General features: G+C 36.8%; 1 protein-coding gene across 1 annotated transcript in view; it reads right to left on the bottom strand.

The window, feature by feature from the left end:
* The window catches only part of LOC123768463 (ATP binding cassette subfamily A member 3), a gene marked incomplete at its 5' end in the record, with an annotated part of 50,725 nt that overhangs the window by 22,877 nt on the left and 1,644 nt on the right, over positions 1 to 26,204 (bottom strand). The window contains 17 exon segments of the mRNA XM_069336223.1: positions 11 to 109; positions 2,355 to 2,512; positions 7,472 to 7,534; positions 8,571 to 8,668; positions 8,670 to 8,753; positions 8,912 to 9,161; positions 9,293 to 9,572; positions 9,865 to 9,951; positions 11,099 to 11,253; positions 14,672 to 14,795; positions 15,265 to 15,399; positions 17,690 to 18,045; positions 18,847 to 18,971; positions 19,854 to 19,972; positions 22,269 to 22,435; positions 23,461 to 23,544; positions 25,092 to 25,239. Of these exon segments, the coding sequence (XP_069192324.1) occupies positions 11 to 109; positions 2,355 to 2,512; positions 7,472 to 7,534; positions 8,571 to 8,668; positions 8,670 to 8,753; positions 8,912 to 9,161; positions 9,293 to 9,572; positions 9,865 to 9,951; positions 11,099 to 11,253; positions 14,672 to 14,795; positions 15,265 to 15,399; positions 17,690 to 18,045; positions 18,847 to 18,971; positions 19,854 to 19,972; positions 22,269 to 22,435; positions 23,461 to 23,544; positions 25,092 to 25,239 (2,532 nt within the window).

The raw sequence follows: 26,204 nt of genomic DNA, 5'->3' as shown, positions 1-26,204 counted from the left end.
CAAGACTCACATCCAGAGTAAAGTGAACTTGTGGTGGTGAATCATTAACTCCAGGCAGAGTCTGAACAACAACCAGAGCCAGAATTAAGAATGAAACTGGGATGACATTCTGAAAAAGAAGGAAAGCAAAATTTTCAACTACAAAGTACTGTATATGAATGAAAATATGAGAAAAATGTAGTGATGAAAACTTTAAATCTAATATTATGATTATTCAGTTGACTTAAGGAAAAGGTAACACATCTGTGAATGCATTCAATAATGTTTCCATCAGAGATTGCATTATTTGCTAAAAGTAACCATCATGTGATTAACAGCATTAATATCAAATTTAAAATAGTAATAATTACTGTATTTTAAACAGGCTGCATAGAAAATGGTAATGTACATGTGCAATATAAATAAGACCAAGGGAAAGTGAAGCAAGGACAGCCGACTCCACCACTCAAGAGGACAGCTGTCCTCGCTTTGTTGCCCCTAACATGAGACACGGTCTCCCCACCTAGCCGGACCTGTTGATGAGAGACTCGGTTAACACCATGCAGCTGGATTTAGCCCCTGGTTCTTTCTCTCTGACTTTGACGTTTTCTCTAACCGGCTATTCTTCAACTAAACCCACTTCCCCACCTCACCCGACGGGTATTTTGTCCTATATTTGATTGATTAATTGAAGGCTCTGTGGAGTTGTTCTTTGGCACAAGAAAGCTCCAGGACACCACCTGAAGGGAGTGTGCTGCAGCAATAACACCCTTGTCCAACACGTCATGAATGATATTGTGTAGATGGTTGAGCAGGTGCCCAAGACACTCGATAAGGAACCGAGGAACCTGTCCCCAAAGATTCTGTGAAACTAGGCAACAATCCAAGATCTAAGCTGTGTCCCTACACTATGGTATCACTGGGGCCTACCATGAAAGGGCAAAAAAGAGGGCATCTTGTCAGCCACCGAACTTGGGTCAACATCGGGTCTGCAGCATTATAAAAAAACAGGCAAGTAGCTGCAGATTAAAAGGCTGTGAGCCATGAGGGCTGTCTGGCCAGAGAACAGACCTGGAACTTCATGAACCAGAGGTCATAGATTTAAACTAACTAAACCAAGCTGCCAAGGAAATATAAGAAAATTCACTTTTGTAAACAGAGTGGTAGACGGTTGCAACAAGTTAGGCAAGAAGGTGGTGGAGGCCAAAACTATCAGTAGTCTCAAAGCGTTATATGACAAAGAATGCTGGGAAGACGGGACACTATGATCGTAGTTCTCATCCTGTAAACTACACTTAGGTAATTACAGGTCCTGCAATGCCAAATACTGCACATCCAAGGGTGAAAGAACAAGTGAACCCAATAAGCAAAGTGACAGAAGCAGTAAAAATGACTAACAGTGCCCAATAAGTACCAAAATGCATCCTGAAAAGTTGCAAGTATCAGAGTCAAGATTTAAATTGGATGGATGATTCATCATTATTCATTCATTGGAGATGAGATGAATGAAATAATTGAAATGAATGAAATGATCAAGATGAAATGACCTTCTGGATGCACAACATCTGACTGGGCCATAAACAGCTGGACATGCCAAGTGCAGTTGAAGCATTGTTGGATATCAAATCCCAAACCCCATTAATTAGGCCATGATGTAAGGAATACAAACCACAAACAAGAAAGACTCAACACAGCTCAAGTGCACTCCCAGCTGTTGCCACAAGGATCGAACACACATACAAGTCGAGGCTAGGTGCTACATATACAAGTCAGGTTTCAACCATCATTTTGGTTAAAACCCGAGTCAATCATTACGGTTAAAACCCGAGTCAATCATTACGGTTAAAACCAGAGTCAATCATTACGGTTAAAACCCGAGTCAATCATTACGGTTAAAACCAGAGTCAATCATTACGGTTAAAACCCGAGTCAATCATTACGGTTAAAACCAGAGTCAATCATTACGGTTAAAACCAGAGTCAATCATTACGGTTAAAACCCGAGTCAATCATTACGGTTAAAACCCGAGTCAATCATTACGGTTAAAACCCGAGTCAATCATTACGGTTAAAACCAGAGTCAATCATTACGGTTAAAACCCGAGTCAATCATTACGGTTAAAACCAGAGTCAATCATTACGGTTAAAACCAGAGTCAATCATTACGGTTAAAACCCGAGTCAATCATTACGGTTAAAACCAGAGTCAATCATTACGGTTAAAACCAGAGTCAATCATTACGGTTAAAACCAGAGTCAATCATTACGGTTAAAACCAGTCAATTGATTGTTTTTCAAGTGTACAATATGTAAAGTACGATACAGTTATTAAGCATATATTTTCATCTGACAACATTTTGTTGGAAAATATTCATACCTGTGCTAAGGTGAGAAAGAGGTTTCTAAATGTGTATAAAATCTTCTTGACCAGCATTGCCCTGAACTGCTGCAGGAGAAGAAAACAACCAGTATTTCTCTGCAATGGTACTCGGCGTGGCGTAGACGATTGCAGGTGGTTGGAGGCCACATCTTTGGCTATTGCACAAGATTCAATTATATCAATAAAAAGATATGGCAATACCAAAATTTAATTTGCTACCGATGAATCGGCTCAATTTTATAGTACAGTATATTGAATACTCTAGTTATGATTATGTTTATAGTAATACTTATGCCTCTTTAACATAGTTTGTAAATGTCAGTTAATAAATTTGTGCGTTTATGTAAAGTTTATATGTATACTGTATTTAATAGATTACTGTATTTGTATAATCCCTCTTCAATATAACTAGTTAATTATTTAATTACTTGTGATTTTGTCACTATTTCATTCTATTCATTTTCATATGTTTATCTAAAATGTTAGATTATAATAAACATTTTATGAAACTTATGAAACCCTGAGAAATAATGAATAAAATAATAAACCAAGTGTGTAAGAAGTTAAAACTTACCAGTATTTACCGTTAAAGTATTTATGAAGCATGCATGTGGGTCGTTATGAAGCATGCACGTGCGTTGTTATGAAGCATGCATGTGGGTTCTTATGCAAGCACAAAAGCAGCATTACAGCTCATTCAGACAACTGTGCATATTTAAACACGTCAGATAAAGTGTAATTGCTAACATTCAACATACAGTAAGTGAAGGTAAAGCATTCAGATGTGATAATCCATTCTAATGGCTGTTTAGCTTATGGCTAATTTAGTTTCAAGCATATAAATTTAAACTAATATGCTTCAACATCATTTCTTTCAAATACTGTACTGTATATTTTTAATACAGTACTGTATAGAACTAAATTTGCAGCAAGTACATCAATTCAATCTGTTCACTAAATTAGCCAAACGACAGTCATTTTCTAGATTGTGCTAAGCAAATTAATATTTTTGCATACAGAGTTTTCAAATCAACACTTAATGTTGGAAAGTTTTAAATAGTAATACTGTATATAAGGTCTAAGCATGTGATACTGTTTGAGGTATAAGGATTTGAAATAAAGTTTCTGGAAGAATGATGGGGAAGTAAAACTGATTTCACAGGAAAATGTTAAAATAGGGCACTTTCTATATAACCAACACAAGGTGTTACAGATTTGACACAATCTTATGATTTATTAAAGGTACAGTAATTCAATTAATAAAACTATTATAATAATTTTGCTGGGGATAGGAAGCCTGTGTATAAAGAGGAGCCTCAATTAACGAATTTAATCCCTTCTGGCACCGAGCTCGTCATGTGAATCGCTAGTTATTCTAGTTAGAACGCAGTGTCTAGGATGCTCCCGGACGCAGGTTCAAATCCTCATCACGGCCCTTGTGGATTTGTTCTTTTGTTGAATCGCTAGTCTTTCAAAACAAATTTCCCCCATTTAAAATAATGGAAATAAAATTAATCTGCTCCACCACTGAAAAACATCAATTTGATATTCATTTTTTTTATCTCTTCATAAAAAATGGAGCATCCTTCCTGACATACACTGAACAAACTTTTTTTTTTTTTAAATTTGAAAATCACTGCTTTGTAACATTACAGCGGTCACCCCCTTTACATCCCAGCATCATTAGCATCTTTAAAAAAAAATTCACCGATTTGCATCTTCGGAGGCATTAAAAAATTGGCGAGAACTAGTGGGAACGACAGGAAGCATATGGTTTTCTTGTTAATCGCGTGGAAGCTCATCAATCGAGACAAATTTTCTGCGAGTGGTTCGCTCATTATTTTAAATGTTCGTAGATGGGGCTGCTTATCACTCAAGGTTCCTCTGTATATATATTTTAGGCTTGTATCAAGGTCCCTCCAATGTTGAAATACAGATCTTACCAAGAATACAATCCTACAACAGTTGTTTAACTCCTGGGTAACTATTTACTGCTAGGTGAACAGTTGCAAGAGGTAAAAGAAAATGTCCCAACCATTCTGTCCCATCTGGGAAATGAACCCGGGAATGCAACAAAGCAATCCTTGTTCCTTGAATGAACCCAGCAATCCAACAAGGAATGAGATGCCTTGAGCCCGAATGTCAGTTGTGACAACTGTAAAGATGTCAAAGGAGCAAATATCACCACACATCCCCAGATTGGGGGACAAACAGCTTGCTGGTTGGACCAAACCACCACACTAAAGATCTGGGGAAGGCAGATCTTGGAACAGAGCACATGAGAAACGGGCAACAAATAGAGCCTGAACTCTGACAGCACAAGGTGCATGCAAAACTAGAGCTGTAGCCACAACCCAGAGCACATAATTGACTCCAGCCAAAGTCAAAAATTGCAAGAGACAACTGGAGAAAAAAAATAAGAATCCCTCATACCCAAATGGCACTAAGATTAGCTCTGCCATGGCTCAGCAAGACAAGGTGACAGTACAATAAGTATGTGCAGCAGCTGGTGATTACAGTATAACCAGGACAGAAAAGACAATACTAACTTCAAAGGACATTGACAAAAACGATAGATGCTGAAGAGAGGAAGTGGTGGAAGACCACTACAAAGAAAGATGACAATAAAGCACAAAGAAACCCACCATTCAAGTATGACATAGTTGACAGAACACAAAGTCAAGAAACTCCATACATGAAGATCGGTGAAGAGATGCGAATCATTGAGACAGAGCATGCCACCAAACTTTGGGGTAGGCGTTGGATGGTTTTCAGAGGCCTGATGTGTTAGGCTAAGGATTGGTAGTACCAGAAATATGCTCTGGGAGCTATTGAGGGGGGACCCTCCAAGTAAGGATACAAATATTTATGGTTGTTTAAGCTACCTGTCGGCCTACCTGGGAAGGAAAACCGAGCTGGTAATATGAAGCTCTCCTCTACATTATTTTATTTTTTTGCTAGTTAGTGTCAATACTGTACTAGCATGCTCACTGTTATACAACTCTAGATAGCAGATTGGGAAAGAAAATATAGCAACCAAAACATTAGAGTTCCACATAACACTTAATCTTTTAGCCATGTTTCCAATTCAACTTTGGCTCTTATATTGCTGGAGGTATAAAAGATAATGCTGGTCCCTGATAGCATCGTACACAGTCAGAAGAGGCCAACTCATGGCATTGGTGCAGCAAGGAGTTTTTTAAACATCTCTACAAGCCAGACTAGTGAAAGGTAGATAGTGGTTAATATTTTATCTAGTCCACAGTGACCTATAGAAGGCTCACTCAAATTGGTTCAAAGCATATCCAAGATCTTCTTGGAACCACAGGAAGCACCAAGAAGTGCTCTAGCTAATTGCTTGTTCGTCTGACTGGTCTAAATTGAGAATTCTCCAATGTCTCCTTTGTAGCAATATGACCCGACAGGAATGTTTGAAAAGATCGTTGCGGCATTGGTTCAGAGAACCGACCTGCCCCGTGTGATGCTGTCTAGACAACCAGCAGGATTTTGCCTAAAGCAGCAACCAAAAGTTCTGTTCAGAAAGGAGCTTTTAATATGCACTCAAAAGCCTGATTTCTTCAAAATGTCCTCACCACAACTTTTATATTCTGACCACTTGCTTAGTCTTTGTGGCTTTTTAACTTCCTCTCAAGAACAGTTGACGTAGAGAATGGAAACATTATAAGTATGAATGATATTAGATAGTTGTATGAATGAATCAGGGTGGATCTCATTGAAACTTAAAATACTGAACAACTTAGAGGATGTTGATCTGGACAATTTTTTCAAAAGGTCAGATGTAACACAAACAAAGAGCAATGGTTTCAAGCTCGACAAGCCACACTGTAGGATTGAACAGATGCTTTTTCACCCACAGGATTATAAACCCATGGAACTGCCTACCTGCTGAAGTGGTAAATGCAAAAAGAATGATAACCCCTTAAGGGACCCCCTTGAGGGGATAGAAATAGCCTAAACTACTCTATCCCTTTGAGATGTATTTTTTCTTGTCTCAATAAACTTACTTGAAGGCTGTTGAATTTCAAAATCCAACTCAAAAAGTTATTAAGGCAAATGGGGGAGGGGGGGGCCTTCGAACAGCAGCTAGCTTCCTGTCTTTGACGAGGCCACTAGTGTCAGTGGCCCTCGGGTAAATTCAGGAATGAAAGCTTATTTATAAAGCTTGGTCATACTGAATACACAAAAGCAAAAACTTTTATATCAAGATTTACACGAGTAAATCAACCGTTGCAAGAAAAAGTGGTAACAATCTCAAGAAAATGACTGAAGCAGTGAGTGCAGTTTGATGTACCTTGTAAGACATTTATTTATTTATTATAAGAAACATCTAAAGTTATTCTGACCGAGCAACTTTTAAGTATAAAAAGTAGATGCTGTATACAGTAGTACCAGTACATCAAAGACAATGTATTCAGTATGAAAAGACAATACAAAGTTGAAGATACGCATAAATGCTTTGTAAGACTCGTGCATTTAAGTCACCCAAGAAAAATGGAAGTGAAGTTAAGGATCGTAGATGCATCAAGAGGCTTTATACATCAGCTCGACTGCGCACAAATTGGAGGACTCATTGACAGATTAACAGAATAAATAGGAGTCAAGACATGAACAGTTATATAAAACTATCAATCTGTAAAATATTGACAGCTTAGGCCACCACCTTCATAATATTATTATCTAGTAACATTTAAAGGCCTACTATATACATTGGTTCAAGTATGAAAAAGGAAGGTTTCAATTTATATCAGTCAAAATTAGATTTATTTAGTAAAATAATATAGCATGTGCATCATTTATTACGCTAAATGTAAGAAGGAAAACCAAATAATTCTTGGACTTTTGGCTTTTAACCTGTATGCTTTAAAATTCTTATTTTTTAAATATAGATCTAATATCTGTATGGGTAAATGTAATCTTTAAAAACCATTTATCCTTTATTAAAAACTTGTACAAATTAATGATCAAATGACAACTGATCATTTACCAAATTCCAATCCTTACAATTATATTCTTGAAGGAGGAAGGCAAGAAAGAGTAAAGCAAGGATCCATTTAGCCAAGACTAATTCTAAGTACCAGGTTTCTGACCGTTACCATTTTCAATGACAAGTGTGACACGTTGAATGGCTGCATTAAACCAAGTGGCTGTCACTCTCCCTGTGAGGTATGTATCAACAGTTATTAAATTATATGACATACATCCAACTTACCAAGATGGTTAGTGGCATATACTGAAATACAAAAATAATGTGTTCTTTCCATTACATAAATAAATGGTAAAATTGTATGTGATTAAAGGTTCAATTATCTGGGAAGCAGTTAACCATAATTTTGATAAATAATAAAATACTGAAAGTGATATTTTTGTTTTGCAAACAGATCTGCTTAGATGGTAATGATCTTGGCTCCAAACCCAAGTGGCCCAAGTTTGATCCATCAGCCATTAAGGATGGTGGGGAGAGTTTCTCATCATAAGCTTGGAAGCTAGTCACTGCCCAATGTTACAAACTAGTCGCTCCCGTGTCAAGGCTCTGGGGAAGCTAACCTTTAACATCTAGGAAATATTATCCTACAAAAATTGGAGGAAAGTATCATGAAAAAATAAATTCACTGCTTGTTTATTTCTTCCAATGTCAGTATTATCACCCAAACAGAAGTTTAAATTTAATCTCATTATCTGTGACTACTAGATTTTGGTTGGCTAGGTCCCAGACAACTGAACCAATGGCATGCAAAGTGGACTACTTAATGTCAACTTTGTAATATAACATTGTTCAACAGCTGTGTCTGAAAAGTGAACAACATGCAAACCATTTCTCAGTGTGTAACAAAGCTTGCTGTAGCACCTCTGTCCAACCTAGACTCAACTTCCAAACAAGAAAATGACACTTATAATCACAAAGATCATTTGCGTATAAAATTTAAATTAACTCGAGAAACTTTATTTTAGCGGAGATAGTGATTGTTAAAAAAAAAATTCCTATCTATACTTTTTAAATCAATTAATACTTCCATTAGCTTATTATATAGAATATCTAGTGATACCTTATATATACATCACTAAAACTGCATCAAAGTGCATAACATTAATTAACATTTAAGTACTGTAACGAATATAAACAGAAAATACAGTACTGATAAGTTCCATTAAATCCTGATTTAAAATAAACTAATTATATATACAGTACTGTACCTTGATTCTGCTGCACATCTGCCACTTCAGGCAGTGCGTCACCTTGTTCAATGTCAAGTAATAGTCCATTCTCTCTATCCATCGCTGTTGAGTTTGCCGTTAGTTTTACTCTTGCCGTTTGGTGCTGGAGTAACAGCTTTGTGGAGATGACCAATGATGTCTGGATCAATTGCCTTACCAACTCTAAGTGACAAACATAAAAATGCAGGTTGCACATATACACATTAGTAATATTGTATACCATCCAATCAATTGTTATTCTTTTAGTCAAGTTCTGTGTTCTAAAACTATCCATTGTTTATTCTATAATAAAACTGCCATGAAGAGAACTTTACACCAACCTCAGAAAGACTTCATCCATAGTGGTCTGAGATGCACCATAGCTGGAAATCATTAGGTGTTTTTTCTGTTTTTCAAGTTCAAGGAATAAAGCTTCAAACTTTGCCACGTCAGCATTAGGAAGCACATAGGACAGTTCTGCTCCATTATTCTGATCCAGTTCAGCATCAGAAATGTGAGCTTGTAACACATCAGTTATGGCGCTCACATCACATCCCTTTTCTTTTACTATAATCAGACGATACCCAGCACCTGTAAGAATAAAGTTTTCATTGTTTAAAATAAACAAAGGGACAGCAACACTGATAGATACTAGCACAACATTATATGCTTCATGTTTTACAAAGAGCTATAACAGGCGATTAAAACAATAATTTCCTAACCATAATGCCTCTTTAAAAACAATGAAGAGCCACAACACTGAACAACACCATTTGCCATGATGGCAATTCTATCTCCGAGAAGATCAGCCTCTTCCATAAAGTGCGTCGTGAGAAGAATGGTACGTCCAGATCTTTCTTCTTGAAGTAAATCCCAGATAAGTCGCCGTGCTCCTGGATCCATGCCAGATGTGGGCTCGTCCAAGAAGACAACACGACTCCCACCACAGAGAGCAATACCAACAGAAAGTTTTCGCTTCATTCCTCCAGACAGGGTTTTTGCCTGACGAGAATAAATATTTTGGAGTTATGTTAAGGGCGCAGGTGCCCATCATATCCAGTATGTCTAATATGCTGGATACATAAGCTAATGTAGCTACTAGGGTTATTACAGAAAAAAAGTAAAACTTAAAATCTTATAAATATATAAGAATCCTTAACATACAATATAGCCACTTCTTCAACTTTGATTTAATTACGGTATAAACAAAGTATAGTAAGTGGATTCTTCTGGAGAAGTTTTAGATTTTTCAAACACAGCCAAAAGCATGGAACAAATATAGCTATAACCTCACCATGGCATGTCTCTTGTCTTGCAGCTTAAGCTTCTCTACCATGTTGTTCACTTCTGCATTCACTTTATCACTAGACAGTCCCTTCAACTGTGGACAAGACCCTCAGATTGTATATCACATCAATAACTTACACATATTTAACATACAATAGCTTTCTTGGTTAAAAATACATTGGTTACTAGTCTAAATATGTTGTATCAATTGGAAAACAATGACTAGGAAACATTGGCATAATGAATCCTAGAAAGAGCTGAGTAAATATGCTTGATTGGTTGGTTTGGTGGAGCTCTGGTGGTTGGCCATACCTTGAAATTGGTTAGTTATTTAATCCACTTGAGTGTATGAAAAGCTCATATTTGAGCAAGATACTCTGATATTCCCTAATGTAAGATTACTAAAGGCATCAGTGGGCACAATCATGAGAGTTAAGGTAACATTCTACACTGCTATACACTGCTATATACTTTACTGTAATACTAAATATATTAAAATATACTATACTGTACATTATTTCTCAGAGAAAGCATTGTTCAATTAAAGAAGTACTAGTCTTGGGAAGGGGGGGGAGGGTAATAAGTTAAGGAAGAGAAAATAAAAAGTTATGTACATAAAGTTGGGAACTCTTTTTTTCCTAATTAATTTATGTTATCATAAAATAGTTGGCATTTCTCTAAAGTTTAAAATAAATAGAAAAATAGATCAAGTCTATGATAATACAAAATACAGATAGAATGGGTTTACAGTTATGTGGATTATTTTTCTCGGAGATTCTCCAGGCATTATGAGCATGTGGGCCATCGCTATAAGCATATTCAAATAAGATTCTTCTGTATTTAAAACGGTCACAATTTTCACTGTTTTGCATTTGTACTGGACACAAGATGTCTAATAATATTATAGTCTCAAACATGCATACAAACAGAAGCCATGAACACAAATTTTTGTTTTAAAGGAACTCTTATAAGATGCATCTATTTTTAGCATGTGTTTCTTAAACAATATTGCAATTAAATAGCCATCAAATGTATACAAATCCAAATCTTCTGTCCATTAATTAAATATCACTATAATTTATTTAATAATATTATGAACATTGTATACTGTAGAGAAAATTAGATATCATACAGTACTTTATTCTCAATTACAAATTGATGAAGGGCACTCAATAGAACAAATGTTACTTATCTACAAATACTGCACTCTAATTCAATCTACAAAATAATCAATCGCCTACCTTACTAAAGAATTTAATGTGTTCAACAACTGTAAGCTCATCAAACAATACATCATGCTGTGGACACAAGCCCAAAGAATGTCGCACAGCCCCCATCTCTGACACTATGTCATAGCCTCCCACACGTGCTGTGCCCGATGTTGGAGGGTAAAGGCCTGTTGAAAATAATGTATAATTAGTCCTGTTAGTCTCTCCAGACCTGTCTATATGGTAAAAGGAGACAACATTGAAAGTTGAATGGAAAGCATTTGTCAATATTTTTCTGTTAACCTCCTTTTATATTTCTTTGTAGGATAATAGTTACATTTCCAGGATTTATAATGACCACTTTTAACACTTAAGAGGTACAATGTTTGGTAACTCACTTTTGTCAAGACTTAGAAAGTGACCAATCATAAAACTAGCTACGAGTGCAATGAAATACCTCTTTCTAGTTGCACCTCGGTAGCTAGCTGTACCGAGATAGCTCCACATGCAAGTCACATCACTCCTAAGGGTCAGTAATAGCACCAGAGACCAGAGCCAGAACCTGGCCCCCTTCCCTCACAGAAGTGCAGGGAGAAGGAGACTGATGTCACCCTCACAAAAGGAAACATCCAGAAAGGAAGCAAAGCAAAATGGACAGCTGCAAGGTCTACAGAGGAAAGAAACGAAAGTATCAAACGATTCCGCAAACAGTCCACCCAGTAGTCAGGCCGAACCAACTTGGTTACACCTAACCAGTGACAGGTAGCAGCACCACCAGTTCTGCTAGATTTGCATGTCAACATTCCTCGTTCCAGAATCCAGGGCAACAAATTGACATGCCTGGTAGGGGTAGAAGGACCAGGGAGCCATCATGATTCAATCAGCAAGGGACATTTCATTATATTCAATGCTGGTTTTCTGGAAAAATGAATGGTAGCACCCTATAGCTAGCTAACCACAGAAGAGAACAGTTACTTACCAGGAAGATAAGTGATACACCTTTGAAGAGGAGAGTAAGATGGGAAACCCAACCCAAATCAACACAAACCCAATGGGGACTAAGAACACTGACCAGGTATTGAGCCATCAGAACCTTGTTAGACCTCTCAAACCCCGAAGCCTGGCTATCAGTCAAAGATATGTTGGAAAACACCATGGTCAGTGCAGTAAATTTATGAACATCATGGGTCCGAGGGTAGAACAACAGTTTGGCTCGACTTAATGACACTGCCAACATCTGATAAACAAGTCTTGGAACACAGAATCAAGGAAACAGGATTCACAAAACAAAAATCTCCTGATACATTTTAGTGCAGGTAGCAACCAATAGTTGCAACTGGATACAAAAAATGATACACCACTGGCTGAACAAACTATGCATCAATAACCACAGGACCGATCCAGAAGCCATCACATTCTTTGACAGAAAAGGAAAAGACTGCAAATGAAGATACAGTCCACCAGAACTAAAGCAACAAAACTCCCACTTCCAGAGAAGAGAATGAGGATCCCCCAACCTGACAGTCAGAAGTGAAGACCAATAACAATAGAGCCTTGAAAAAGGCATCATGGACCAAGACCACCTGGGAGTTGATTAAGAAAGCTGGAGGCGAAAGAAAACACGAAACAATTTACAAAATGGTGCCGATGAATTATTAACAGTGATGAAAGACAACAACAGGTCTGCCAAAGCCATGCAATAGGAGGAAACAGTATTAGACATAAGAGAGTGATCTGGAAACAACAAAGGCATAAAGGTCAAAACTAGCAAAACTAAGATACAACAAGCAATGGAGATAGGTAAAAAAGACTAAGAAGAATATCAAGATATTTCCTACTGCTGTCACAATGAATGATGCAGGCGAGACTAACAGCTCAGCCATTTGCCCACCATGGAAATGGTGATAGACCAGTATCAAAATCTCCAGATGCAAAGATTGGAGAATGTCAAACTAGCGAGGAACATCTCCAGACTGATATGACGAGAGCCAGAGCCACGGAAAAATGCCCAGTTTGGACACCAGGCAACAAGAGCCAGAAACTAAGGCCAAGCCAATCCCCAAGGAGCAAGAAGATAACCATGCAATGAATTATAAATTATTATAATTATATTAATAAATTATAATAATTTGTAATATAATAAATTATTATTATTTTAGCTTGGCCCATACAAATCTCCATTCTGGATAAAACCTGAAGAAAGAGCTGAACTGGAGAGAAGATATAAATTAATCCCCTATCTTTATCTGACCAGCTGAAAGACAGGCACACAGAGCAAGTGCCTTACTATTAGGGAACAGAGCCACGTAGGGCAGGAGCCATCGGTTCCACATCAGTGCACAGAGGTCCAGCTTGGGGCAATTTAACATCTTGCATAATGTTATGACCCAGTTATGACAAGATACAGTATTATTTATATATATACAGTGTACTAACTTCGTAAATAAATTCTATAATTATGGTCATTCATGAATATAATGTCATTAATGTCATCATATTTAAGTGACCAAGTATATTTTGTCACTTTTAAAACATTGTATTCAATGTGTGTGCGTGTGTGTGTATGAACATCAGAGTATAAAATATTTCAAGGTTGTGTTGTATGTTTGGTACAATGTCAAATGAACTAACTACGAGAGAGAGAGAGAGAGAGAGAGAGAGAGAGAGAGAGAGGGACAGAGTGTGTTCTGGCCAGTGAGCGAGTGAGTGATTGATTGATTGATTGATTGATTTTGAGTGTGCAAGTGTGTGTGTGAGTCATGATTTCAAGGCAGCCAACCAAGTGATTGGTTATTAAAGGTGTTGTAATGATTTAATTATCATAATTTATTATTAATATTATATAAATGAACATGTGCATATTTTCCCATACAGTGAGTACTAGAGAATATGATTTTAAAGTTGTTATCAAGTGTACCCCGAGAGAGCTGCAAGTGTTATTGTTCAGCATAGTTGGTAAAGACCTAATATTACCTCTGGACTGTTTTTAGTGACCCCTCTTCACTGGTCTATGGTACAGAGGTTGGGTATAGACAAGTCTACTGGCCTTACATGGGAACATAATACAGAATCAATGGAAGGCCACATCGTTGAGGGTCTACTCGGTGGAAATGGGATGAAAGTGAGAGATACCATCTTTAAGAATGTTGTGGTTGGGATCTCGACAACATCAGGTTCGAGGAAAACGCGTTATATCCAACTGGAACCATATTCAAACCATTTCTGTCCTGCCTAGGAATCAATTATGAATGCAGTATATAGAGCATTCTTCTCAGCATGCTTTATGCACTTTTCATTACAGTATTAATGTGTCATGAACCTACAAATATTAAGGATATAGCTATCTATCTATCTAACTGTGTGGCTGACTGGGATGTAAAGTACACAATCCAAAATAGAGCAATGATATACCAAAGGACTGCAATGCCCAAATGTTGCAAGTTATTAGTTCTATTATAATAAATAAAATTATCTACACTTAAAATCCTTACTGTCATCATTGATTCTTTATAAATTATTATTATTATTATTATTGTTATTATTATTATTATTAGTGTATTACAATATTATAACTTACTATAAGGTCAAGCAGAATTCAAAGCTGACCTGTTAACATGGACATCGTTGTTGTCTTGCCAGCACCATTATGGCCCAGGAGTACTGTTATCTGGCCGTCATACATATTCAAAAACATGTTGTTTACAGCAACCTTATGACCTCGTGGAAACACCTGCAACAGGAGAGAAATTAATACACAATTATTTGACCAGTAAATCATTTACCATTTCCTGATAAATAATATAAACATACAAATTTTATTTAGCTAAAAGTACATATTTGAACATAAGCAACTTATGTTCACTTTTAGTGTTGGCCCCATTGATGTTATATTACCATATTACTAGTACTCTGTTCTGTTATGTTCCAAGCAAAATTTTTATGATAAGAGTCCAGTTGCTCTTCTGAACTACACCCTGTATTTCTGATCAGTTATTGATGTAAATAAACTACTGTACTATTGCTACAACTACTGACTTCATATTGTTATACTCTATGTTTGCCATCCTTTATGTATATATTAACATACCTTTATATATACTGTATATACATACTGTATATATAAAAAGGGGTACCACCTCTGGTGCAATTGTGGGGACGCATAACATCCGAGAAGGAAATAATGAACATTTATTTCTCACCTTGGTAAGACCTTCAACTTGCACTCCAGCACGTTTTCCCTGTGGCTCCTCTTCAAAGAGACTAGCATCTTGTGCAATAGGGTGGATTACACTGTGATGCAGATTCTCTCTCTGTCTCCCAATCCAATATGAACTCTGCAAAGCAAGAAACCACATTTGCTAATAGTAGTATATTTATACCACAATATTATTACCGATCTCTTTGAGCTTGACGCACATTATTGTTAGCACGAGTATCACTTCCACCCTAATATTTTCACCTTAAACCAAGATGCTGGTTCAGCATCTTCAGCAGCTCTGCTTCAGCAATTTTCTCTTCCCTAGGATGCAACCCCACAACAAGCTGACTAACTCCTGGATACCTGCTTACTTGTAGATGAACATGGGCATTAGGTGATAGGAAATGTGCCCAACCATTTCTGTCCCACCTGGGATTCGAACTCTGAATTCTCGATTGAGAGTTGAGAACGAACTCGACTGTTCTACGGGGACCCTCACTGTACTACCACTCATTAATGTACTACTGCACATTAATGATGATCATTAATTATTATTATTTATTATTATTATTACTCATTATGGCCAATGGGTGGATAGATTTTCTACCCATTCCTCGTGTATCCTCATTCACTGGGTAAATTATGGATTAAAACTTCAGTTGCTTTCCATGTCTTGACAGTTTTTCCTTGTGACCTTTTGGAGGGCAGGGGTACTTGTTGTGGCCTACTAGCACTTTTCTTGGCTGAGTCAGGTTGTCCTTAGGCCATGCCTCTGAGAAACGGTCAGACAGCCAGCTCTCCTCCCTCTTACGACAAGCTAGCTGGTTTGTGTATGATTACAGATGTTGTTTCTTATCTTCTATCTCATTCTATTGATCCTTCTTTCCATCAAAATGTAACGGAAAAGTGTAATACACTTGCACTATATTGTAGTTGTGAGTAGATGTGTAGGTGTGTGTTTGTGTGGTGTGCATGTTTAGTAGGAGTGTGAGGTGCTCAAGCGAGGCATTAAATGTGTCGCCCTTGTATCAGAAGTACTTTCAACAAAGGAAGCCTTGTTCTGGCTTGCCAGCCTGGATGAGAGTACACCCTTCCACTAGCCGTGGTGGACATTTAAGTTACAGTGGAGCCTTACAACAGAGAGGATACCAGCCAGTTCCACCCCTGCCCCTAAAGTTGACCCCTGGTGGTGGGGGCCAGACATTCCCTGTGGGTGAAGATCTAGATTCAGAGGTAAGAGTGTCAGTAATGCATTATCTTGACTAAAATAAGGGTTTGGTGAATAAGTGTAGTCTGAGTCAGTAAGCAAGTATGGTTGAGGGTGTGTGGAGTAATTGTATGCCCCCACCCCTTTTTAATCAATTCCAGTGTTAAGGAATAAATACAGTGAGTGTTTAAAGATTTCATTGTTTAACTAGTAAATTTTTAAGTGTTTGGTAAATAAAGTGCTCTCTGAAACTGTATACAAGGAGTTTTGTTCATCCCCTTTATTGATGTCCCATAGAATAAAACCAGAAGGTAGTAATGAGCACTGTTTTCTTAAGTAAAACTAGTGGAGTTAAAATGGGTTTTCACTAGGGAGCTAGGATTGTAAGGATTGGCGAGAGCTGCGTAGAGTGTGGTCACTTTCCTCACTGTCACCCCAAGGCAGCACCCTCCACACCATGGGCTATGTGCAGTGTGTGCACTCAGTAAATTTATTAAGCAGTTTTCCCTGTCACATTGCTTAGCATGTGTGAAGATCTTCGAGTGACAGGGTGGTGGAAACATTTAGTATTAAGTAGCTCTTAAGCTCGCTCGCTCTCTCTCTATATATATATATATATTCCTATTATCCTCTTTCCTCCTCTCCTCTCCTCCTGACTCCCATTCTCTTCCCCATTTTCTATTCGCTCCCTACTAGTCTTCCAATAACCTCCACTGTTTATCCATTCCTCACTCACTCCTCCTCCTTCTCCTCTTCCCTAATTTCTTACCCTTTCTTCCTTACTCTCTCTTCCTTCTCCCCACTAAGGAGCTGTAGAGTGGTAGAGACAGAGGTTAACAGTTGGGAATTTTACAAAATAGAATTATTGAAGAGGCATTTTAAAGCTAGACGAGATTACAAAGATATTTTACAGTGTGCTATGCCAACAAAGGTTCCAATTTTACAGTACATATAATATTTCCATTATTTTATGTATCAACATTTTTTTAACCAAGAAAAAACTGTATCGTACTTCCCCGTGAAATTTTGAACATTTTAAAAAACTATTTTACACAACGTCTGTGAAAACAAAATTTTCCATAAATTCAGAGTCTTACTGTAGCTTCCTTATACATAAAGATATATGAATTATACCATGCAGAATGAGAAATGCTCATCAACACATACAAAAAGAAATACTGTACATACAAAGAAAAAAAATCTTCATTAATTCACATACCAGAAATGGAAAATACCAAGGCAGTGGTACTCCAAATTCTCCAGGCCACACAGCTTCAATGTACCATGTCAAGAATGAGAAGACAACAACGTCCAAGATCAGCATACCAAACACGTGAGCCAGAGTAAAAGAGTCGTCAGGCGAGACCCCACTGAAGAGGAGATTCCACTGTATGCCCGAGCCAGTACCTTCAAACATGGAAGTAAGCTGGCACCCAAGACTCATAGCAGTATTGGAGAGAAGGCAAAGCATGATCTTGTTAGTGAATGTGAGGGTGGCATAACGTGGCCGGAGTATCATGTACGGGACATACGTGAAGAACCACACCAGGCCAGTAGCTGCTGCTGCACTATTGGCTGCAAGTAAAGAAAGATTTTAGAACCGATTTAAAAATAATAAGGATTTTGATTAACATGGACACTGATATATAAATTTATCTACCAATTTTTGTTTGTATAACTTCTGTTTACACAGGGTCAGCAAAACCAATCAAGGTTTATAGTAATCTTCAGAATTAAGAATTAAATTGACAAATGTTTCCAAGGCATTTTCTGCCTGCTACTTTTATTCCTTTTTCATACAAAATTTAACTGATCAAGTACAATGCAGTCTATCATTCCATTCAAGTACAGTATAACTTCAACTATGTTAAGGATTAATATTTAAAAACTTCATGCAAATTTCTACAGATGCTCTGACATTATAATCAAGAGTGAATACCAAAGAATACTAAACAGGTGAATGAAAATGGGGTGTAAAATAACTTTTTTATCTCTACTATAGTGAACTTAGTGTTTTATATAGAGAAGGATCTTAGTGTAGCACAGTTTTGCTACATACAGTGTATTGGAATTCTCCTATATGAGGCAAAATCACTACTGTTTTACTCAATGTCAGAATGTTGGAAAATATACAGATTAGGTACTATTCATGATTCAGATAAGGAATGCAAAACATTTAATATTAATTGCTCCTTCTGAAGATGTATTAATATACGAAAGTACTTAAGGAAATTCCTGTTTCAATTTTCCTCCGTGGTCTGACACCGTCACATTTTTAATCACGTGTTTATTTTCGTGACATACACACATTTAATATTAATATATAAATTAATTTGTTTTATATAAACAGTAATTACTTGAAATATTTTACACTACCTTTTGAGAAGAGTGTAGAGAGGAAGAAGGCAAAACTAATGGAGCAGGTTGTATACAGGAGAAGAAACACAAACACTAGAGACGGGTCACTCTTGCTCAGCACCGCCAGGCTTCCCGCTCCATGCCTGTGTGGTGAAGCTTAGTAGTTGCCACAAATTTCCTCTTACATATTACTTATAAATAACTTTCCGTAATTTGTATGGCACACCAGATCACAGTACTTCCTTTAGATTATTTTATGTACCATTACATATATTCACAAAGTTGCAAATTATAAAAGAACTTGTGCAGATAATGGTAACTGTTTTCTAAGGTATGTATATGAAGACTGTGCATACAGATTAAAATAAATGTCACCAAGTGTTTATGAAAATGACATTTCTAAGCAGACCCTCTTGGTTGCCCCTTTAAGGTAAGAACAACTGTAATAAGGGTGAACATTATGCAGTCAAACAGCGTTTTTCCATTTATTGAACAGCATCATAGGGAAATTTTAAAATATCACCTGCTTAATAGTGCAGTGGTATTAAAATATTAAGAAATATTTATAAACTTTAATGGAAGAGCACCAGTTGTTCTGGAATACTGTGCTGTGCTCACAATGTCAGTGGCATATCTAGGGAAAATAGTGCCTATGGCAAGTCCTGAAATTGTGACCCTGTCCAAACATCTAACACCCATTTCTGGGATAACTTTACCATAATATCTACTCAAAAATACTAGTTCAGTTCATTAATCTTTTAAATGATAAATTATGGCACTACATGAAAATGACAACTGCAACTTCCTTGCTTTCACCGATGCACATTGGTCTATGATATAGTCAAAGATCATACATGAAGAAAATTATTTTTTCCACTATCCAAGGATAGCTTATCTGACTTTATATTAAAGTGCTCAGTGCTTCAAGTGGTTCCCAGAACACTTGCACATCCTAGATGCACCAATGCACAATGTACACACAATGTTGGAGCTGAAAATGGAATTCTGTTCTGTAATTGACTTACCAGTGTATACAGAGAAGGATGGTGATAAATGCTGTAGTTGTAGCCAAGAACATGAAAGATTTAATAAACCAGGCAGACCAATGTAACCAGTTTTGTAAACCCATCATTTTCATAGATTCCTGAAAAATTTGTTGCAGAATTTAAATATTTAAATGCCTGTACAAAAATACACATTTAAATTAATAATGGTAATTTGATTTGTAAACAATAAATTTAGACATCATAACAATAGAACAGGTCAAATTAACACCTTACATATTCCTGAAATGTAACTAGTCCTAGGATGAACTATTACCCCTCTTAGGTAGAATACATAATACTGTACACATAAATCACAATATGATCTGAGAAAATATTAAGATGATGTAATGGGACAGAACCTGTGTCCTTGGACTCCCTAGATATGCACACTACCCACTGTACCATGACGGGTTTAAAAATATCTGAACCCGAGGTTCAAATCAGACTTACTTTGAGTGTTACAAGACGCATACCCACACTCTAGTGTAGGTAGCATATCTGGGAAGTCCAGAGATGCAAGTTCTATCCCATTACTGTGCTTGAATGTTTTCTCATAGGTACATCACATTAATGCAATTTCATCATACAATGAGAGGGATGAAAGGTGGGGAGCCTTACTGGGTGCAGCAGTGGGATTGGGTGGTTATAGAATAGGAGCTGCCTCGTATGGGCCAATAGGCCTTCTGCAGTTACCTTTGTTCTTATGTTCTTATGTTCTTATGTTCAGTCAGAAAAGCTAACCAAACTCTTGGGATAATCAAGCGTACTTTTGACTTAAAGGAAAAGAAGGTGATGGTTCAACTGTATAAATTTCTGGTGCATTTCGATTACTACATCCTTGCATGAGACCTCATTTTCAGAAGGACGTAGCTGCTCTGGAGAAAGTGCAACACCGGCAACAAAAATCTTTCCAGAGCGGTCATCTCTCAAATCAGGAATGCTTGAAGGCCACAGGGTTAACAACACTGCAAACCAGGCATGACAGGGCAGATCTCATTGAACCTTTTAAAATACTGAACAAGTTAAGAGAATGTTGATCGGGACATTCTTCAGAAGGTCAAATGTAACACAAACAAGGAGCAACGGTTTCAAGCTCAACAAGCCACAGTGTAGGACTGAAAACATGATTTTTACCCAAAGGGTTATCGACCCATGGAACTGCCTACTTGTCGAAGCTGTAACTGCCAAAACCGTGTCAAGTTTTAAAATGCAGCATACCTGGAAAAGATCATCAAGGCAAATGGGAGGGGGGGGGGAAACTTCGACAAGCTGCCCACTTCCTGTCTTCGTCGAGGCCACTAGGGTTAGTGGCCCTCGGGTAAATCAGGTAAATTATTACCTATGCCCATGTGAAACCAGCCATCTCATTCTCGGTTCAAAATTTCAAAATTTAGCTGGAAAAAATTCTCAGGAATGATGCAGGGATCTTTAAGACACATCTATCCCCAATGAGGCCACTAGGAGATGGTGGCCCTAGAGTAAATTCTGGTAAATACAACCCCAGCTGGGTTAGCACACATGAATGCATGAACTAACAAAAATGTATAACTAAGATGTGAAAATTAAAGAAGAACTTATCCGACGCCTCTAGGTGTTGGCATTACAGATGCCAACAGCAAGTGAGCCAAGAATTTTCTTTTTGAAGTATTCATGGGAGGGTTGTGGATTATGGGGCATTTTGTATTTCATAAAACAAGAATAACTATAGAAATGATGAAAATGATAAAGAGAAAAACTTGTACAAAATTGGAATAGAAACAGTGACAATAAACTAAATATTTTAAAGTAGTGAGAGAAAAAGACTCCAAGACCTGTGACATTCAAGCTGGTTCAAGAGATATTTATATGGTTCATAACCAACAATGTTGGCATGCACTTAAATTTCTGCTGCCAACATATTTTTAGTTAATACAGTGCTTCCTGAGATGCAGTATCAAACAAAGTATTTTTAGAGTCAACTTATAAATAAACATCTCTTAAATCATACCATAGGTTATTTCAAAATGATCGATTAATTTTTTATTCCAACTGAAACGGCAATAATTTTTTCAACCACTTGTTCTGCGCAGAGCGCCCTAAGATGCTCCGAGTTATGCATTTTTTTTTTTTTAATTAAGCTGTAATTTAACGTTTTTTTTTAATGTTTTCATCATTCTTTGTATTTTGAAATGAAAATGGTTGAGTTTGGAAACATTTTGACATTAACTTTACCTGAACATTTATAAAAACAAAAATGTGTCTTTGACAATTGCACTATGAAGTTTCTGCCGAAAACAGGTTGCGGTGGTTAGATAGCCGAGGACTGGCGGTTTTACTGTAACTACTGTATCATTACACCGTGCGAGCAAAAGACACCACTCATTCAACCAAAGGTAAGGAATATGTTATAGTTACCTTCAGTTTTTTTTCTTTCTCATACACAACGCTCTTGACAATGTTGATAGCGGGATAAATATATGATACGAGAAGAACAAATGGCAACCATGCCTGTAATGCCACCAGATAATTGTCATCTATGAAGGCTGGGTATGGCATTCGCTGCATTTGTACTGCATAAAAACCTGTGGACAAGGATTTGAGACTTAGCTATGCAACAATACTAGATGAATTGCTCAAAGAAATTTTTTTTACAAAAAAATATTATCAAGATTATCTCTTAGGTCATCATTAAGATGACAAGACAAATTCAAGTACAATACTGCCTGTTACTAGCTGAAGTTTTTCAGGTATAAAATACTCAAAATTTATCTAGATATGACAATTCTTATTTATGTGCAAAAGATAAAGATATACAGTGTTGTGTCAGTACTGTATTGTATGGTATACCACAATTGTGGACAGGGAAAGTGCTAGGCTTATTGAGATGCCTGTGACCAAGGATGAGACCGAGTCCACAGTCACCCACTTAGTGCTGGCCTTAACATTTCTGATCGAGTGATGCAGAAATCTGCATCATTCGGTCAGTGGAAATCATCCACTGTATTATGCCATAATGAGTAATTATGTGAACAGATCATGTACAAATTTTGTGCAAAGTAAGAAAACAAAATAATTGTAAAAAGCTTTAAATTTGACTTGTACATACAGTAAATAGGGAATATAAACAGGATGAAATATTTTCAAGTAGACAAATGCTATGTAATAAAAATGAAGAGCAATGGGAACTGGTACTTTAGGGTTATAGATTTTGTGTAACAGGATTCTAAGGAAATCGGATACAGAAAGAAAGTAGAGGCGACTTACAAATTACAAGTTATTACAAAATCTATGAAAAAAACTGCCAGCATTGTGTGCAATTTTCTCCCATTAGCATTTGTGTAATTTTCTGATGAAAACATCTCTTATAATGACTCTTGGGTCCTTTCTGTATATGAATTCCTTAGAATTTTATCACAATCTATAAAATGGATATAAAAGGTAGACAGTTAAAAAACTATCAGGTGGTGGTGTATGCTACAGTAACTAAGATTGTAAATTATTTATGATAAAGCAGGCAAACAAGCCAAGATAACATGACCATAGGTCTTCCTGAAACTGTAAATAGGTTTTAATAGAAACATACTAGACAACTACTGAGTATACTTACGATCAGGGTTTAAGCCACTAAAATATTCTGCAATGCTCATGTCAACTGCATGTTGAATAGCCAAAAATCCTTCATCATAGTAGCCTGGAGAGAGAACACTATTGTAATAAATTTAACATAACCAAGGTTGATGAAGCAAACAGCATCTCCATCTTCAATGTGGTAACCAAACGTAAATAATACTGAAGGAAGTACAACACCCACAACTGTCTCAAATGCAGCAAGCACTATTTACAACCACCAAGACATAGGCAGTACTAGGCAACATAAAACTGTATAGCTAGTTATAATTAAGAAAGTCCAATACAGTGTACAGTATACAATAAGACCTACTTATATACTTTTTTGGTCTAAATTTAAAACTTGTCTGATAAAGGAATATGAGATTGCCAAATGTTATCATGAATGTTTGCTATTACACTACTACCATAATAATATTAATTTGAAGACATAGGTAAATTTAAAGATAAGTGAGAGCTTCCTCCAATGTACATACATATAGTGAAGAACTGCATAGTGTCCTGCTCTATGAGAGGTTATCCATTTTATAACATTACCAGATGTCATTACAATTACGTTATATTATTACTATAACTAAATACATATACTGTATGTAGCTTGAATATAAGGGGAATTGAAATGCTAAATTTGCTAATTAGTAACCTCTTATATGCCTCATCTTCTAGGCAAGTTACTAGAGTTTGATAATTGACAATATTTTTAAATTCCCTCTAATATAATTTTTTTTTTGTCTTAGCAGCGCAAGACAGCCCGAGTGTTAGCAGTGCGATATAAAAAATCTATTAGCAGTGTCAGATAAAAAGTTATGTTATCAGCGCTATATAACAGCTTCTCTCTCTTAACAGTGTCAGATAAAAAAAAATTACAAGTGCATCACGTAAGTTTTTCTGCTATAAGTGCCATATAGTTTTTTTTTGTTAGAAGTGCCATATAGCAGTTTTTATGATGGTACCAGATACAGGTTTTCCTGTTAGCAGTGCCAGAAAATGTTCCACTTAGCAGTGCCAGATAATTGTTTTACTGTTCTTGTATTCTGATAACCAATCATTTTTGAAGAAACAATGTGCACCAATATTTGTGATGATATAAATAATGGAAGCATGGATGTTAAAATGCTTATTGACAATGAAAAATATATAAATACCATACATAAAATTTATATTGTAATCATACCACAATTTATATAAAATTATTATTATTATTATTTTCAGTATTATTAAGTCCAGCAAAATCCCAGCTCTCAGAGGAAGTTAACTCAGTGGGATACAAATTTAGCATTTTTTTTACTCATTCCGTGCATCTTTTGCTTTTATGCAAGCAAATTGTATAAATTTTATGCAAATTTATGCAAATTTTGTGTCAATAAAAATTATCAATACCCAAAAATGTAAACAATTTAAGCATAAAATTAAAACCCAACAGCAAAACATGGCATTCAAACTCTTATTTCTCATACTGATTAGTGCATCTGAGAGAAATCTTAATTTCACTCCCAAATATGGATATCCAACCAATATAAACAGATTGCTGTATATCATGAACTCCGGAATTTAATGAGCATAACATTGTGTATGAATGAGACAATTTTAGCAAGAGTCCATAAAGCTTACCAGGTCTTCCACCATTATTCTTGTCCCGGTCTCGTGGACCTGGAACTTGGAAGAGTGGATACGAGAGCTCTGTGTACCACTGAGGTGGAGGAAGAAAGGGATTCCTTTTTTCAGAACTCCGCAATGAGCCTTTCAATCGGATTTTGTACTGTAATGAAAATTAAATGAAAACAATGTAAACAAAATGCAAAACTGCTAAAAGAAAACTTTCAATACTGTAATAATCTATCAATCGTTTATTATTCTTTATTAGCTTATTTCTTCAAGTAATCTGCATTTAGAATGTTGTTTCATGCAACACCTTTCCTAAACAATTCAGGAACATTTACACGTTTGAAACATTGCCTGGGCTTTACAAAAATGTTGTTTGCTAGAAATGTAATAAAAATTATTGAGAGAGAGACCCTTGTGATGTGCATAACCCAGGACAGACATGTAAATAGCAGTGTTATATGTTGAAAAATAGTCTGGAAGTTGAAGGGGGGAGACCTCTGTACTGGTCGAGGGGAGGAGGGCCTTGCATTGGTCAAGGGGATGGGGTCCCTGCACTAGTCAAGGAGGGCCTCTTGCACTAGTCTAAGGAGGGTAGGGCCCTGCACTAGTCAAGGGTGCAGGGGGGGGGGTCCCTGCATTAGTCAAGGGGGCCCCTGCACTAGTCAAGAGGGGCCTGTTTCAAAGGCTCTGCAACTTGTCTTTCGAATATGAAATTTGCCCATATGATTGGAAATTTTCTTCTGTCTTTACTTCTTTTTTTACCACCATCAGGTAAAACTCCTTAGCCACTAAAGTTTGGGTATAGACCTGCAATATCATTATCAGGTAGCACCTAACAGATAATTAACAAAGGTCAGATACTGATTGTAGTCCACTTTATTGTGCATTTCTCCTCACCCTCCTCTTGTTGCTTGCCACCAACACTCCCAGCAATTTTGTCATTAGCAAACTCCTAATTGGGGCTCTGGTAGTACAGTTGGGTTTGTTGTCGACTCATAATCAGGAATTCTGGTTTTAAATCCCGGGTGGGACAGGAATCATTCGGCACGTTTCCTATCACCCAATGCATCTGTTCACTTTGCAGTAAATAGGTACCCAGGAGTTAGTTGGTTTGTTGTG

This window comes from Procambarus clarkii, chromosome 35, assembly GCF_040958095.1.
Source record: "Procambarus clarkii isolate CNS0578487 chromosome 35, FALCON_Pclarkii_2.0, whole genome shotgun sequence".
Taxonomy (NCBI): domain Eukaryota; kingdom Metazoa; phylum Arthropoda; class Malacostraca; order Decapoda; family Cambaridae; genus Procambarus; species Procambarus clarkii.
This window is presented reverse-complemented; position numbering and strand designations above follow the sequence as displayed.